This window comes from Acartia tonsa, chromosome 11 (assembly GCF_053477335.1).
Source record: "Acartia tonsa isolate MP-2025a chromosome 11, ASM5347733v1, whole genome shotgun sequence".
Classification (NCBI taxonomy): Eukaryota; Metazoa; Arthropoda; class Copepoda; order Calanoida; family Acartiidae; genus Acartia; species Acartia tonsa.
This window is the reverse complement of record NC_137270.1, coordinates 1033374-1052711: the sequence shown is the minus strand read 5'-3', so window position 1 is coordinate 1052711 and position 19338 is coordinate 1033374. Positions and strand designations below refer to the sequence as shown.

The window sequence follows — 19338 nt, the reverse complement described above, 5'->3', positions numbered from 1 at the left end:
AGTCCCCAAAATTGTCATGTTAACGAATAAGAAACGTTATTATAAAACTTTGGGGGACTAGTGTAATAAACAGCTCATTGTCCCCTCTCTTTCTGTTTACTTTTATACATAATTGTCCTTGTTTAAGTAGAACTTTTTATATTTGTGAATACTTGCTTACATTGATTGGTCATGCAATTCCGTTATCCTTTTTTTTTTGTATACTTTTGTTAGCCGGGGAGGGAGGGGATATTGGACTATTTATTACTGTAGTCCCCAAAGTTTTATAATAACGTTTTCTTATTCGTTGACATAACAAACTGGAGACTTTTATTGAATTTTAGTTGGTTGGGTTATTAGATTGAGTGTCCAACTGTTTCAACCAATAATTGTGATCTACAGCAGGGGTTATTTTGTGTATCATCATTGCAGATGTATTTCGATTTATCGGATACCTGAGCACAAATAATCTATCTTATAGAATGTTTGTTCGTATAACAATATAACCTAACCTAAGCCTTAAACAAACTACCCTCCCCCCTTTTTGTCATTTAATTCAAGATAAGGAGGGGATGGGGTTTCTATGCTCGACTAAAAACGTTAATGGAAACTGCCTTAAATTTAGCCTCACCTGAGTTACTGCTCGTGTTTCTATTCTTTTTACTTCAGCCATTCCTAAACAAAATTACATTAAATTAAAAATTCTTTAAATAAATACTTCCTAATCTAAACCAGTCACTTAATTACGATTTTAAATTAACATTCTTCAATTCATGATTATATGTTTCAAGAATCTGACATTGCAGCAGCGAGAATATTTAACTCCATTGGTTACGAGTATCAGTAATATTTGTCGTATAATCATTTCACATGTATTCATTTTACATAAAACATTTTACATAAAGTATTAGTAGATAGATATAAACTCATTTCCCATAAAGGTACAATTCACACAAAAACTTTTTACATAAAGGTACACTTCACATTAAGAAATTAAATAAAGTTGCGTTATATTTATTTTAAGAAATTCTAAGGTTGAGTACCTGCCCCTGCTGCCCCATACAAAAAAAAAAACTTTACCTAAATGTTATATCTAGTACTTGCATCATTGTAGTTTATATTTTACAATTTTCTAATCCAGTTATAGTAAGTAGTAAAGTGTAAGGTTTATATTGAAAAAGTATTGAAGCGATTGGTCATTTTTAAATATCCTTCAGTAATGAGAAATCTATGATCTAGAAAAGTTTGAGAATTACACAAAAATTAACAAAGATAGGTAAAATATGTCGGACAGTCGACAGGAATTTTTAATTAGTACCTTTGCTACTAATAAGATAAAGATTGCATTGAATGTGTTAAGAAAGGGCACCACACACTTAAGGTACATTTCGCTCTTTAAGCCGTGATTCGAACTATTTATTGTTTTATCATGTACTTTTATTTTTAAAACACGTTTCAGAGATCTTTGTAGCCCACCTGAGATAAAGTCAGAGTTGGACACAGGCTGTAGCTTCAAGTTTCCAGTCAGAGGTAGGTACACACTCATTAGTTCCTAGATAGATAGATAGATAGATAGATAGATAGATAGATAGATAGATAGATAGATAGATAGATAGATAGATAGATAGATAGATAGATAGATAGATAGATAGATAGATAGATAGATAGATAGATAGATAGATAGATAGATAGATAGATAAATAGATAGATAGATAGATAGATAGATAGATAGATAGATAGATAGATAGATAGATAGATAGATAGATAGATAGATAGATAGATAGATAGATAGATAGATAGATAGATAGATAGATAGATAGATAGATAGATAGATAGATAGATAGATAGATAGATAGATAGATAGATAGATAGATAGATAGATAGATAGATAGATAGATAGATAGATAGATAGATAGATAGATAGATAGATAGATAGATAGATAGATAGATAGATAGATAGATAGATAGATAGATAGATAGATAGATAGATAGATAGATAGATAAATAGATAGATAGATAGATAGATAGATAGATAGATAGATAGATAGATAGATAGATAGATAGATAGATAGATAGATAGATAGATAGATAGATAGATAGATAGATAGATAGATAGATAGATAGATAGATAGATAGATAGATAGATAGATAGATAGATAGATAGATAGATAGATAGATAGATAGATAGATAGATAGATAGATAGATAGATAGATAGATAGATAGATAGATAGATAGATAGATAGATAGATAGAAAGATAGATAGATAGATAGATAGATAGATATATAGATAGATAGATAGATAGATAGATAGATAGATAGATAGATAGATAGATAGATAGATAGATAGATAGATAGATAGATAGATAGATAGATAGATAGATAGATAGATAGATAGATAGATAGATAGATAGATAGATAGATAGATAGATAGATGGATAAATAGATAGATATAAAGATAGATAGATAGATAGATACCTTAGTAAGTGGGACAGCTAGAATGCCAGTATCCTCAGTTCCACAAAGCACCCGTAAATCCGATGTAAATGTCTAAATAAATAATCCATCAAACACAAGAAGGGAATATTATTGGCTGATTTAGAGTGTGATAAGACATTGGCCGATGAATTGATGTCATCCCTAATAATGATACACAAAATTATTTCTTATAAAGATTAAAATTAGTGGTTGAAACATTTGAACATTCAACTTATTGAATCAACCAATCAAAGTTCAAAAAAGACCCCAGTTAAACATCATTATAAAACTTTGGGAACTAATGATAAAAAAGCCTAATGCAGCTTTTAGGCTATTTTAAGAAAACTATTAAATTATCACCTGAGATATTTTTTGTCCTTGTGGTGGATTTCCATGTACAAGTCTGGCCATCAAGGGTAACCTTTTCTTCAGCAGGTTCTGTACATTATGTACACCTGAGAAAGTACAAATAGTACAGTTATAGTACATACAAGAAGGTACTACAAGTCTGGCCATTAAGGGTAACCTTTTCTTTAACAGGTTCTGTATATTATGTACACCTGAAAGTACAAATAGTATAATTTAAGTACATACCAGTAGGCTCTGTACATTATGTACACCTGAAAGTACAAATAGTACAATTATAGTACATACAAGTAGATACTACAAGTCTGGCTATCAAGGGTAACCTTTTCATTAACACATTATGTACAGCTGAAAGTACAAATAGTACAATTGGAGTACAGATTCTTTACATTATTTACAGCTAAAGATGCAAAAAGTAAGCTGAAGTACCAAAAAGTTTATAATTTAAGTTTTTTTTTTAACAGTTTCTGTAATACAATAAAATAACCACTTTTGCTTTTTTTTAAAGTAAGTTATTTTAGTTTTTTTTTAAGGTTCTGTACACTAAAAGTACCCCCTAAAAGTACAAAAAGCACAATTAAAGTACATCAGTAAATCAAAATATACAAAAATGTCGGCTGAAGTACAAATAATAAAGTTAAAAGTCCCACCAAGTTAGCTATTACATCAGATTCTATACATTATTTTCCAAGTAAAAGTAAAGATTTTAGATTTTTTCACAGTTTCGTACATTTTAAATGAAATTCACATTTGGTTTCCTAAGTAGATAAAAACAGCAAATGATTATATGATTATTTTCAACTTATGGGGAAGTTAAAGGAAAATGTTTTGCCTTTAGATTAGGTCGAAAAATAATTATTAAAAGAGTGTAATAATCATAAAAAATATAAAACTAGAACATTAAGACAAAGGTGGAGATGCGATCCTGCGCCCCATTCGCACTACCAAAGGTTTGAAGATTAAAAAGGTACCTGAGATGTTCTCCTCTTTGGCAATGGCACTGAATTTTCCCTTGGTCTCCAGGGGCAAATATATATTCTCTCCTCCGCTGTCCAAACATCTAAAAAGTAAAATAGATTTATAACCCTAGATGACCAATAAGACAATAATGCAGAACTGCTACAGGATAATATTTAAGGACATACTTACATTTTTAGGACTTGCTATAGAGATGCTTCCCTTCTTATATTATACTATGTTGTAATATGAATCAGTGTTCAATAAATTAGACAAATAGGATAAATATATCACATAAAAATTGCTGTTAAAAAGTGTAAAAAAAACAACATGTTTTAAATGGACGTACAGACTTTCTGGTAAGTTGTAACGATTATAGCTATCATCATGCAAAGCTTGAAATCGATAGTATAATTCTAACATGTCTAAATTAACAAAAAGAGCGAACCGTTTTTGGCGCTCGGACGGACCGCTTTTAAAAATATGATTTAAAGGAAGATGAAATGTGATACTTTTGCTTACCTAAGGTATTAGAACTTCTTAGACGTGATTATAAACTTTTGGGACTAGTGTAATAAACAGTCCAATGTTCCCTCCCTCCCTGCATAGTTTTGCTTAGCATAGGTCAAGGCATGGTTTTAGGCTATTTTTACTTACCTAAGGTAACGAGATTGGTTCTTTCCCTTGGAGCTCAAGACCTCACCAACCAGTATTAAAACTTCCCCAGACATTAATCCCCAATTATGATACTCAAAATTACCCCTTCTAAAGAATCCAATTCGTGGTCTGAACGTTTGGACACCCATCTTAATGTACCAACTAATTAGAATTTAATAAAAGTCCATAAAGTTGTTCAGCCAACGAAAAAGAAAACGTTTTCATAAGACTTTGGGGACTAGTGTAATAAACAGTCCAATATCCCCTCCCTCCCTGCATATTTTTGCTTACCTAAGGTAACGAGATTGATTCTTTCCATTGACGCCCAAGACCTCACCAACCAGTATTAGAACTTCCCCTGATGTTCCTCCCCAATTAGGATACACAAAATTGCCCATTCAGTAATTCAAATTAGTGGTTAAAACATTTGAGCACTGTCCCAAAAGTCCCAAAAGTTGTTAAGCCAACAAATAAGAAAACGTTATTATAAAACTTTGGGGACTAATACTTTTACTTACCTAAGGTAACGAGATTGGTTCTTTCCCTTGACGCCCAAGACCTCACCAACCAGTATTAGAACTTGCCCTAATGTTCATCCCCAATTATGATACACAAAATTGCCCATTCAGTAATTCAAATTAGTGGTTAAAACACATGAGCACTGTCCCAAAGTCCCCAAAGTTGTTAAGTCAACGAATAAGAAAATGTTATTATAAAACTTTGGGGAATAGTGTAATACTTTTGCTTACCTAAGGTAACGAGATTGGGTCTTTCCCTTGACGCCCAAGACCTCACCAACCAGTATCAGAACTTCCCCTGACGTGATTGTCCGGGACTTGTCTTGTATACTCTCCACATCATCGCTCTTTGATACAAATGCCTAGAATGGGTAATTTTGTATATCATCATTGGAGATACAATTTATACTCCATTCTCTTATCCCTTAAAATGTCAATTGAAAAAATGGATAAAGAATACGTGGATATTGTGACAGGGGAATTTTTGTCGTCAATTTAGGATGCTAATATAGTACTCAGATATAAAGAGGGTGGGAGGGGGGGGGGGTATCGTTATATTAGCAAGCTGGGAGAAACATTTTATCAGGGTATACAAGAATCTGTTATAATATCAACATATTAGATATCTATTGTAAAAATGTAATTATTTAATGGTTTGTTTCTGTATATATTCCTTTATTTGGTCTGTTTTCATATTTCATATCAGATCGGTTGTTTATTGTCTGTACTGCTATCTGTGTGTTCGTCTGTCTGTTTGTCTATCTGTCTGTATGTATGTATGTCTATCTGTCTCGGTCTTGTCTGTCTGTATGTCTGTCTGTATGTCTGTTTGTATGTCTGTCTGTATGTCTGTCTGTATGTCTGTCTGTATGTCTGTCTGTATGTCTGTCTGTATGTCTGTCTGTATGTCTGTCTGTATGTATGTCTGTATGCTAGTCTGTCTGTCTGTCTGTCTGTTTGTCAATCTGTTTGTCTATCTATCTATGTATACCTTAACATTATCCCTAACAAGAACAGTTTCCGGAAATATCCTTGATAATTCTGTCTTGTTTGTCTGTCTTGTTTGTCTGTCTGTCTGTCTGTCTATCTGTATGTTTGTCTTTTCTGTCTGTCTATCTATCTATATATACCTTAACATTATCCCTAACAAGACCAGTTTCAGGAAATCTTCTTGATAATTCTGTCTTGTTTGTCTGTTTGTCTATCTGTTAGTCAGTCTGTTTGTCAGTATGTTTGTCATTCTATCTATATATACCTTCACATTATCCCTAACAAGAACAGTCTCAGGAAATCTTCTTGATAATTCTGTCTTGTTTGTCTGTTTGTCTGTATGTTTGTCAATATGTTTGTCTGTCTATCTATCTATCTATGTACCTTAACATTATCCCTAACAAGAACAGTTTCAGGAAATCTTCTTGATAATTCTGTCTTGTTTGTCTGTCTGTCTGTTTGTCTGTCTGTTTGTCTGTCTGTTTGTCTGTCTGTTTGTCTGTCTGTATGTCTGTCTGTATGTCTGTCTGTCTATCTATCTGTACCTTAACATTATCCCTAACAAGAACAGTTTCAGGAAATCTTCTTGATAATTCTGTCTTGTTTGTCTGTTTGTCAATCTATTAGTAAATCTGTCTGTCTGTCTGTATGTTTGTCAATCTGTCTGTCTATCTATCTACACCTTAACATTATCCCTAACAAGAACAGTTTCATTAAATCTTCTTGGTAATTCTGTCTTGTTTGTCTGTTTGTTAATCTGTTTAAAAATCTGTTTGTCTGTCTATCTATCTACAGGGTGGGGCAAATAAGACCGGACAAACTTTAAACGGCCATAGCGACAAAACTACTTGACCAATCAGGACGTTTGACCACACTATAAAAAGCTCAGGTAATGACCTTTTAGCACAAAAAATCTTTGGAGGAAGATGGACGTGTACTACGAGCTTGCCGCGCATATGCTCAACAAGGCAGATTCCAAATGCGCCGGTGGTTTAATCTGGATTCTCGACTAAGGCCCACTAAATCTGACCACAGCCCATTTGTAGGTGAGGTAGAGTTATGCAACTTGCTGGGGATACTGTTAGATACATAAGTAAGACACCAGAAAAGACTATAGCTCTCTATCTGAAATGGCTTGGCCGTAGTATTCCAGCAAAGTGAAACGGAAGAGATTTTGAGATGTAAAAAACGTCACAAAACCGTGAAAATTTCTCGGTTCTTGACTTCAGGGACCCATATTGAACTTTAAAACTTATTTTAGACTATGGGTTGCGCTGACAACCCTAGCTGAAACTTCATGCCATTTATAAAAAGGTAAAGAACGTCGTTCTAGCTCAACTGTGGTCCAAATAAGAGCCTCCGTGTCAAAGGGTAGCTTGAAAGTTGGGCGAATTTGGATCCTGCGGTTACTCACGTTCCTAAGAAAATGTGGCCTCCCAGCAGCCCGATCTTAATTCAATGGACTTTTGGGCCTGGGGCTACTTTGAAGCATGCACCAATAGACGTGCCCATACCACAAAGACCTCCCTCATTGCCACTATCAAGGAGAACTACGCCAGCTTGGACAGGTACATTTTGACCTGGACCTGCCGGCGGTTGAGAAGGCGGGTAGAGGCGGTTATTAGGGCTGGCGGCGATTTTATTCAATAATCTAATAGTCATATACCTATTTTTCTTGCCAGTTTTTAAAACTCAATAAATTCTTTAAAATTGACGATTTTATGTTTGTTTGTTTAGAATTAAGAATTTGTCCGGTCTTATTTGCCCCACCCTGTATATACCTTAACATTATCCCTAACAAGAACAGTTTCAGGAAATCTTCTTGATAATTCTGTTTTGTTTGTCTGTTTGTCTGTCAGTCAGTCTGTTTGTCTGTTCTGTCTGTCTATCTATCCACTATACCTTAACATTATTGTTTGTCAGTTTCAGAAAATCTTCTTGGTAATTCTGTCTTGTTTGTCTGTTTGTATTTTTGTCAATCTGTTTATAAATCTGTCTGTCTATCTGTCAGTCAGTCTGTTTGTCAATCTGTTTGTCTGTCTATCTATCTATAAATTAACATTATCTCTAACAAAAACAGTTTCAGGAAATCTACTTGATAATTATGTCTTGTTTGTCTGTCTGTCTGTCTATCTGTCTGTCTGTCTGTTCTGTCTGTCTATCTATCTATCTATACCTTAAGATTATCCCTAACAAGAACAGTTTCAGAAAATCTTCTTGATAATTCTCTCTTGTTTGTTTGTCTGTCTGTCTGTTTGTTTGTCAACCTATTTGTATGTCTGTCTGTCTATCTGTCAGTCAGTCTGTTTGTCTGTTCTGTCTGTCTATCTATCTATCTATACCTTAACATTATCCCTAACAAGAACAGTTTCAGGAAATCTCCTTCATAATTCTGTCTTGTCTGTCTGTCTGTTTGTCTGTCTGTCTGTCTCGGTCTTGTCTGTTTGTTTGTCAATCTGTTTGTCTGTCTATCTATCTATAAATTAACATTATCCCTAACAAGAACAGTTTCAGGAAATCTTTTTGATAGTTCTGTCATGTTTGTCTGTCTGTCTGTATGTTTGTTCGTCTGTCAGTCAGTCTGTCAGACTGTATGTTTGTCTGTCTATCTATCTATACCTTAACATTATCCCTAACAAGAACAGTTTCCGGAAATCTCCTTGATAATTCAGCTACGCTCTCTATACACCTAAAAACAAGAACGAATGCGTTTAAAAACAGCTAATTTTTTTTTACTATTTATCAATAAAAACTTGTATTGGTTTGTTGTTTGAAACTTCTTATTTTAATATAAATACAAAAAAAAATGTGGATGTTAATCGGATAAAGCTATTTTAATAACAGATTTCAAGATTAATTACGTATGCTCATTGTTATAGGGAATCTTCACAATAAAAAGCATCCGTCTAGCCGTCTATTGAAAAAATCACATTTACAAATAATATTAGTGACTGACCTACAAACTGACAAAGTGAAAAAAAAATGTTTCTTGTGGTTTTTATATTATAAATAAATCAAAATGACGTCAATACCAACCAACCAATTAACAAAAAAGACTTATAACAAAGAAGCTCTTTGTAGTGTCTATAAAAGATGAGATCATACAATACAAATGACCAATGATAGCGAATACACAGACTAAATTACCAATGGCAGGCCAGTATACATATTAATTAACTAATATGGTATGCTAATATTACGTCATTTTTAGTGGCACAATAAAAAGCTTCTGTAACAAAGAGCGTAGCTACGCTATTCAACTTACCTGACGCATCGTCCGTCCTCACTGAGTATTTCAAAGTACCCATCATAGGACCTGGGAATTGATAACTTGGGACCTACGGGTACAACTCGTTTACCATCCTTCAAATACAAAATGATTAGTAGCAGGGATAAGACAATGACCGATAAATTGATATACATCTCTAATGATGATAAACAAAATTATTCCTTGTGTAGAATTAAATTAGTGGTTAAAAGTTTGAACACTACGAGGTTTTGAACCAACAATCGAAATACTCAAACATGAATAAGATAAAGTGGATATAAAAAGTTAGGAAACATTGTAATTTACAGTCCAATGTCCCCACCCTCCCTATCAAAAGGACATTACAAGTAACGATGAGTAATAGGATGTCTGTCTGTGTGTCTATCTGTCAATTTGTTCCCAAGGATCTCGCTGATCACTGTACCTACATATATGGTTTCACTCTACAGGGTAGCTTCGGGAAGGTGTATAATAATTTTGGGGGGATGATACCACCACCCTCTCAAAACAAGTTGGGGGGTCAACTTCCTCACCCTAAAGTGCCCCTAGAGGCGTATTTGCTAGAGGAGAAATAAACAATCATTACCTTAAATTTAACAGATTGTGCTATGAGAGCTGGCCTTGGTTGTGGCGCAGCCACCAGGAGGACATTACATGTCAGGGATGGGTTGGACAGAGTTGATACTCCAAGGTTCTGGTACTGACCCTTGATTACCTGAAATTAGGACACATTATTTAGTTGACTTTTAATTATACATAATTGTTTCTCTCTGTTTTCGGCACATCGGGGCTAAAAAACTGGTATTAATCTTATAACTGTACATTCTATATCCGCAGAAAGATGTTTATAGTACGATGCGAGAAATAACTATTCCTAGTTATTATATTCTGTGCCAATGTGAATGTCCCCAGGGTTCAAAAGGGATAAGACAATGAAGGATAAATTTGCTTCCATATGATAATAATCCGTCCTATGAATAAAAATTATTGGTTGAAAAGGTTGGACATTTATTGTTTGGAATTAACCAATCAAATCAAACAAAATACCCAAAGTTTATGTGTCAACCAATAAATAAACGTGATTTTAAACTTTTGGTTCCCCAAAAATTACCAGTCCAATGTCCCCTCCCTCCCTGACGGCCTGGAATGTCCCTGACTGTAAAGAAATTAAAAGGAACCCAAAAACCGCAGTTTCGACATTTTGCTTCCCCCAAATGTGAACTTGTAAAAGCAGAGACGCGGTTATTTATTAGGAAATTTTCCTGGGATCTAAAGGGATAAGGCAATGCCCGATAAATTGATGTACATCCCCAATGAGGATACACAATGTTCCCCTTCTGTAGGATACAATTAGTGATGGAAACATTTGGACACTCAACTTAATGAACCAACCAATCAAAAGTCAATAAAAGTCCCCAAAGTTTTTAATCCAACGAATATTAAAGAGTTATTATAAAACATTGGAGACTATTACAATAAACAGTCATTGTTTCCTCCATCAATATTTCAAAAAGATAGGGGAATGATTTTGTAGATCGAAATTATTGGGTGAAAAGATTTGTAAAATATCCAACCTACCAATCAAGTACCCAAAGTTTTAAGCCAGCTTTGTTAACTTTGGGTACTAGTGCATTTTACTGTCTAATGTCTCCTCCCTTTCTGATCCTTTTAGATATCAGTCTGTAAAAATCTACAAAATGTTTTTCCATATATATTTCTCTCTGTCTTTGGTTAAAAATGTATTTTAAATAGGTCTTACTACATTAGGTTTTATGATATCCTATTATAATAATATTATATAAAGTAGTAAGTTTTTTTTTGTCTCAAGCTTAAGTTCTCAATAATTACTAAACCGATTGGTTTCTCTAATTTATGCAAACTTCACTAGGTATTGTGAAGGTTTTAATAATTTCTTTCTATCTTCTCTCTTGCCCTTCGAATGCTTAGCCTCTAGATGATAGGACAAAGTCAATAGTTCAATATATTTATAAAAAAGGGTAAAATTTAGCTTGCTAAAATAGTTCTCATTTATTGGTCAGTTCGTTCATTCACTAGGAGGAGAGGAGGTGGGGTTAATGGGATGGATGTGGGGTAACATTATTTCAGCCAGCTGCGGGTAGTACTTTATCAGAATACATAAAAATCTGGTGCAACATCCAAGTAATAATATGTCGATTACGATAGATAAATTTCATTCGACTTTGGTTTTTCGTTTGTTATAGCACCTCTATAAAATGGCTATTAAATATGACTTTAGGTTGCACCGATAGGTTCCAGGAACCATAAGGGATAAGACAATATACGTTAATTTGATGTACATTCCAAATGATGTTAAAAAAATCACCCCTTTTGTAGATTAAAATAAGTGGTTGAAATTTTGAACACTCAACTTAATTAAATAAAGGCTCCAAAGTTGTTAAATCAACTAATAATAAAACTAGTGTAATAACATTCCGGACAATGTCCAATTTCAAAACAGATTTTTATTTAAATCTGACAAAAGTTTTTAATCAAATGCTTAAAAATCTGAAATATGTGTAAATTAATATTAAATATATATAATCATTTGTTAATAATGTAGGGATCTAAAGGGAAAAGACAATGGCCGATTAATTGATGTATATTTCCAATGATGATACACATAACTACCATCTCTATAGATTTAAATTCGTGGTTAAAACATTTAAGCCATCAACTTAATGAACCAACCAATCAATATTCCCCAAAGTTGTTGAGCCAACGAATAAGAAAACGTTATAATAAAACTATGGGGACTAGTGTAATAAACAGCCTATTGTCCCTAATCTCTGTTAATTTTCCGGTCAATGTCCAATTTCAAACTAAAGTTTAAAATAATCTAACAGAAATTTCGAGTCAAATTTTTGAAATTATCTCTAAATTAATATTAAATATGTATAATTATTTGTTAATAAATGGCTAAATTAAAGATAATTTTCACACTATTAATATTCAAGTTTTACACATGACATTGAAATAATGGATATAAGATATATGTGGATATATTGACACTGTCAATTTGACAGTGAAAACTTTGTCGTCAATTAAGCTTGCTTATATAGACCTTATCTATTGGTCAGTTAATTCATCTAGTAGGAGGGGAGGGAATGGGGTTATCATTGTTTTAGCCAGCTGCGAGTATCACTTTGTTAGAGTACATAAAAATCTGGTGCAACATCCAAGTAATAATATATCGGTTATTGAAATGTATTAATTGTTATCATGTATTACAGCGAAATTTAGCGTAACTACATCATTATGTTTTTTTCGATTGTCTATCAAGATATTTTTTTCTTAGTTATGGAGCGGACTTTTCCATCAATGGTTTTAAAATGTATAGGAGTAATTTTAAACATCAATATGGGGACTTTTATCGTCCATTTAAAATTCTTATATGCCACTTTTATGAATTTGAATTTTTATTATTGTTACTTTTGTTTATAATATTGCCAAAATTGTTGTTTTGTGTTAATATCGTTAGATAGTTATTCAGAAAATTAGGATAATAGTGTAGATTAAAAATAAACTAATAATTATTTATCGCATCGTATTAAAGACATTTTTTCGCGGATAGTATACTAATGGAAAATGGAAAACTGTCTATAATACGATACGATACATGTTTTTTTTAGTGTGACTCAAAGTTCACAAGATTTATTCTAAACTTTACAAATATTGCTATCAAACTGTCTCAAGTTACAATAGTCATTACTTAGACGACATGTATTGTTTTCTTCATGTAAAGTGTAAAATATAAAGCTGTAATTGTGATCAAACAACTTTACAGAGCTGTATTAAGATAGGCGAAAAATGTTGGAGGTATAGTAGTTGTTCCTTATTTAAAACTCTAGCGGCTACGCCCCTAGAGGCCTCTAGTGGCACTTAATAAGATACCTTTTAATGTTGCGATGGAGTCTCTATTAAATTGCTACGATACTTTGCAATTTTACGTAGGAGTCTCTATTCGGGGGGAAAAAAATTCGATTTATTGTGATTTCTCCTGGGAGGGGGGGGGGGTGGTACTCTCCCCCAAAATAATTATAAACCTTCCCAGGACCTATAAGAAACTATCCTGTTAAGGTGAACCCGATCGGTTCAGCGGCTAGTGAGATTCTTCGGTACAAACATAAAAAAGTTTTTACACTGAAAGCAACAAATCAAAATTCAAGTACCTATCTTTTTTTGAGCCAACGAATAAGATAACGTGTTTATAAAACTTTGAGTACCAGTATAATTTCCAGTCCAATGTCCCCTCCCTCCCTCCCTGAATATTGTAGGCTAATTATGACCCCAGGCACTGTAACAACCAATAAAATTACTTTGGGTACTAGTATAATTTACAGTCCAATGTCCCCTCCCTTCCTCCCTGATTATTGTAGGCTAATTATGACCCCAGACACTGTAACAACTAATAAAACTTTAAGTACCAGTAAAATTTACAGTCCAATGTCCCCTCCCTCCCTGAATATTGTAGGCTAATTATGACCCCAGGCGCTGTAACAACCAATAAAACTTTGGGTACCAGTGTAATTTCCAGTCCAATGTCCCCTCTCTCCCTGAATATTGTAGGCTAATTATGACCCCAGGCTCTGTAACAACCAAAAAAACTTTGGGTACCAGTGTAATTTCCAGTCCAATGTCCCCTCTCTCCCTGAATATTGTAGGCTAATTATGACCCTAGGTACTGTAACAACCAATAAAACTTTGGGTACCAGTATAATTTACAGTCCAATGTCCCCTCTCTCCCTGAATATTGTAGGCTAATTATGACCCTAGGCACTATAACAACCAATAAAACTTTGGGTACCAGTATAATTTCCAGTCCAATGTCCCCTCCCTCCCTGACTATTGTAGGCTAATTATGACCCCAGGCACTGTAACAACCAATAATACTTTGGGTACCAGTGTAATTTCCAGTCCAATGTCCCCTCCCTCCCTGACTATTGTAGGCTAATTATGACCCCAGGCACTGTAACAACCAATAATACTTTGGGTACCAGTATAATTTCCAGTCCAATGTCCCCTCCCCCCTCCTCACTCCCTGATGATTGTAGGCTAATTATGACCCCAGGTACTGTAACAACCAATAAAACTTTGGGTACCAGTATAATTTCCAGTCCAGTGTCCCCTCCCTCCCAAAATATTGTAGGCTAATTATGACCCCAGGCACTGTAACAACCAACAGATAAAGCTCTAACAAGATACTTTAAATAATGATTAAATTTATAATCATCACCATATAATCACAGGGATGAAGGGGACAGTAGGGTGTTTATTACACTAGTCCCCAAAGTTGTATAATAACGTTTTCTTTTACGTTGGCTTTATAACCTTGGGGACTTTTCTTGAATTTTAATTGTTGGCTAATCTAGTTGAGTGTTCAAAAGTTTTAATCACTAATTGTAATCTACATAAGGATAATTTTGTGTATCACCATTGTCTTATCCCTTTAGATCCCTGGCATATTCATTATTTTAAATAGTTTCACTAGTGAGGAAGAGAAAATCAATTTAATTAGACGATTATACATGTAAAATTTATGCTCATTAAAGCATCATTTCTTTTTATTTATAACCAACTGAAGATTCTTTTTAACGTGAAACACTGTGTATTAGACTTATCAAATAAAAATAACATGTATAATTAAACTGTGTTGATCACTCTATGTTATATAAAAAATAACAGGATCTCTGTCTCGCTAACCGCTGAACCGATATGGTTCTCATTTAAGATGTAGCTTCTCCTAGGTCCTGGAAAGATTTATAACAAGTGTACTAAGTGGACTTTTCTTAAGTAAAATCGTAATACATATTGTTTTTATAGTTAATTAGAATTAATATTTAATACAAAAAAATATAAAACAAATGTTTATTTTATATAATCTTGTCAAATAATTAAATTGAAAAAGAAAACATTAAACATTTTAATTTTTCACCCTAGACCATTTTTATGAAGTTTTAAATCCCTAGAACATTTTACTTAAGATATGGAAACAGCGCATATAGTCAAATAATGACGTCATACAATACAAATGATCAATGATAATGTATACTTGCCTATCATTGGTCATTTGTATTGTATGACGTCATTTTTTTTATTGGACACTATACGCTGTTTCTAAGAGATGTCTTTCTTGTACATTCGTCAATTGGAGGGTTTGTTCCCTCCCCCCCCCTTAGTACGTTTGTCGGTGTACCAATAGAATTATCGAGCAGCTGCGCTGCTAGTAATTGATTGTCGGTAAAAAGCGAATTTGTGTATTTTCTCTCCCTCTCTCTCTAATTTCTCTATATTACATGTAGATTTAAATCAGGACTTGAGGAATAAATAATCTTCAATTTTGCAGCCTCTCGTATTAGTTATTATTTGTCGCGTCGTATTATAGACAGCTTTCCGCGGATAGAAAATATTTTTTTTTCTAGTTTGGTGGGCCCTGAGGCATAGGCGTCCAAGGGGGGGGGTAATGGGCCATTTGGCACCCCCAAACGATTTTGGGGGTGCCGTAGGCACCCCCAAAATTTTTTGAACAATACCCCCCCCAAAATAAAATTACCCCTACCTTGGGGGTGCCGTAGGCACCCCCAACGATTTTGGGGGGGGTATTTACCCCCCCCAAACCATTTTGGGGGGGGTAATTACCCCCCCAAAATAAATGTTCTTAAAAAAATTTTTTTTGGGGGGGGTATTTACCCCCCCAAATTGAATGTTCTTAAAAAAAAAATTTTACTGAAAATTTTTTTTTGGGGGGGGGGATCTATGATGTAATTGTAAAGCACTGAAGATTCCATAAAATAGATACCTAACTAAATTAAATATTTCATTAAATAATGAAAAAGAATTTCTATAGGCGATTTCTTTTGGGAGGATGTCAGGATGTCTCAAAACTAGTTATAAAACTTACCAGGACCTATAAGACGCTTCACTTTAAAGTATAATCATATTGGTTCATTGGTTAGTGAGTTAATTATTGTATTTTTATGTTCTAAAGAATGAGATACTACTATATATTTGAATAGTAGTGGCGCCCTTAGCATCTAAGAACTCGTGTTTTCTAAAGGGTAAAAAGGGAGGAGAAAAATAGCCTAAAACCACTCAAAGGATTGACCTATAATAGTGTGGAACCATCATGGGATCTATGTGAAGCTTTCCTAAAAAGGAGAACTCAGTATTAAAAGTAATGAAATCTGAAGCTATAGTCAAATAAACCTTACTTACTACTTTATGTTATAGGATAGTACTTATTTACTTAATAGATTAGGTAGGTGCTTTTTTTACATAATTAAATTACCCCCCCCAAAAATTTTACCCCCGGGGTAAATTAGTTTGGGGGGGGTAATTACCCCCCCCAACAGATTTGGGGGGAGTATTTACCCCCCCCAACAGACTTTAGGGGGGGTAATTACCCCCCCCAATCAAATTTTACCCCCGGGGTAAAAATTTTGGGGGGGGTAAAAAAAAATTTCGGCGCGCTTCGCGCGCCATTTTACCCCCCCCAAACACGAATTACCCCCCCCCCTAAAATTTTTTACCCCCCCCAAAAAAAAAAGCTTGGACGCCCCTGCCCTGAGGGGAATCGGTTTCGAAGCCAAACTGGAATAGTTATTTATCGCATAGTATTATAGACAGCTTTCCGTGGTTGCTAAAATTTACTAAACCAGTTTTTTACCCATAGTTTGACCGATTTGGTTTCACTTTTAAGTGCCCCTAGTGGCTTTCAAGGATTTAACTAATAAAAAATATTCTCGATTTACATATCCTTAAATTTGTGATATGCATAATCTTTGTAAAAAGATAATTGCTTAATATTTTATGCCTCCGGTAACTTAAATACAAAATAAAACAGAAAACATGTCAGTATTTATTTTATTGATAGTGGGACACTCATAACCTCTCGCACCCAGAGTGAGAGAGGTGACAATGGGCTATTTATTACATTAGTTCTCAAAAGTTTTCTTATTCGTTGGCTTTACAAATTTTGGGACTGAATTTTGATTGGTTGGTTTACTAAGTTGAGTGTTCAAACTTTTCAATGAATAATTGTATTCTTCAGAAGGGGTTATTTTGTGTATCCTCATTGTAAATCAATTTATCGGCCATTGTCTTATCTCTTTAGATCAGGAATATATTATATATATATATATATATATAGGATACAAATTATTGGCTGAAAAGTTTGGAACTTTGGATACTACTTGTTTGGAACCAACCTATACTTTGGGAAGGGGGGGGGGGAGTTAACTTGAGAAATAAAGGGTTCTATTTCTAACCTAGATGAATATCAGAGCTAAAGAAAAGTTAAATCGCATTGTATTATTGATATTTTTCCGCGAGTTTTGAAGCCAAAATTGGTAAAACTATATGCTCTAAAATTTTATTTTCTTGATTTTGATACTTAAAGATCTTTAAATGTAACTAATTTTTACTTCATAATTATTAAAAGGTTTACAAAAATTGATAATTGGAATGTACTAAACATGAATAAAATAGGTTTTTGAATTAAATTGTTTTTTACTAATCTTTTTCTCTCGACAAACGAAGGATAAGCATAAAAAAAATAAGAAATAAAGAGAAAGCGTTACAATAAACTAGATTCCAAATCGCTGAATCAAAACCGGTTCTGATCAATACAGCAAAATCTTGTTATGTATAGTATATATATATATATATATATACCTTTTTCTAAATGGTAAATAGATAGATAGATAGATATATAGAGAGAGATAGAGAGAAAGAGAGAGAGAGATAGATAGAAATAAATAAAAAGATAGAAAAACAATTTACAGATAGATATATAGATAGAGATAGAAAAAAGAAAAAGCAAGAGAGAGATGGAGAGAGAGGTAAAAGAAAGATAAATATAATAGATAGAAAGAGAGAGAAAAAAAAAATTTATAGATTGAAAGATTAAACAGAAATAGCTAAATGATATTCAAAAGATCAAAGAGCAAAATAAAAACTTTAAAGAAAAATTTATTTTTTTCTCAATACCTTTTGTCTTATTTAAGAAAATTTACAAAAGATACTTCTTTTCAAGTTAAAACAAGTTGATTATTATTCAGTAGTAGCGAATTTAAAATAGAATAAACTTGGTAAAATTGTCTTTTCACATTCTTACTTTAGACAATGACCGATAAATTGATGTATTCCCCAATGATGACACACAAAATTACCCCTCTGTAGATTCATATTAGTGGTTGAAATGTTTGAGCACTTACTTCAATTAACCAACCAATTAAAATTCGATAAAAGTACTAATAGTTAGATAGTCAACGAATAAGATAACAAGGTTATTTAACTTTGGTACCAGTGTAATTTACAGTCCAATATCCCCTCCCTCCCTGATAAAGACTGCCAAAGAATGAAAAAGTACAGATGCACGGTTATTTCTAGTTATAGAGAAGCTGCACATATATAAAGATCCGTTTAGTAATAAATTATAAAATTGTGTATGATCTAGTATTGGATATAGAATATACGTGGATATATTGACAGGGAAAAATTTGTCGTCAATTTAGGTTGCTAATAAGGACCTCATTTAGTAGTAATTTTTCACCTACTAAGAGGGGAGGGGAGGGGGTAAAGGAGATATTCATAGTTTAGCCAGCTGAGAGTATGACTTTATAAGAGTATATAAAAATCTAATGCAACATCCAAGTAATACTATATCCATTTCAAAGCTAATGGTAACAATTAGAGACGCGTTGGAACAGTTTTATTTAATTGCTTTTTAACACTTTTGTTTAGAGGCACAGATACCAGGGATCTAAAGGTATAAGACAATGGCCGATAAATTGATGTACTTCCCTAATGATAATACACAAAATTACCCCTTCTGTAGATCACAATTAATAGTTAAAACTCAACTAAATGAACCAACTAATCCAAATTCAATAAAAGTCTACAAATAAGAAAAAGATATTATAAACTTTGGGAACTAATATAATAAACATCCCAATGTCCCCTCCCTCCCTGCAATACTGAACATAGACACGCCCTCATATTAGTAACACGCAAACAGGGAATAGGGATAAAGATTTCTTTGACAGCAATGAATAGAACACTACAGACTAAGATTTGAGACAACTCTTCGCGGATAGTAAGAAAATGAT

General features: G+C 33.5%; 1 protein-coding gene across 1 annotated transcript in view; it reads right to left on the bottom strand.

Moving 5' to 3' along the window:
• sano (CABIT domain-containing protein serrano) overlaps nt 1-19338 on the bottom strand; it is a 94535-nt gene that overhangs the window by 44841 nt on the left and 30356 nt on the right. The window contains exons 2-10 of the mRNA XM_080177961.1: nt 9798-9926; nt 9209-9306; nt 8563-8632; nt 5185-5315; nt 3793-3881; nt 2816-2910; nt 2456-2527; nt 1456-1531; nt 611-654 (exon numbers count right to left, since the gene is read on the bottom strand). Of these exons, the coding sequence (XP_080034087.1) occupies nt 611-654; nt 1456-1531; nt 2456-2527; nt 2816-2910; nt 3793-3881; nt 5185-5315; nt 8563-8632; nt 9209-9306; nt 9798-9926 (804 nt within the window). The remainder of the gene's footprint in view (nt 1-610; nt 655-1455; nt 1532-2455; nt 2528-2815; nt 2911-3792; nt 3882-5184; nt 5316-8562; nt 8633-9208; nt 9307-9797; nt 9927-19338) is intronic.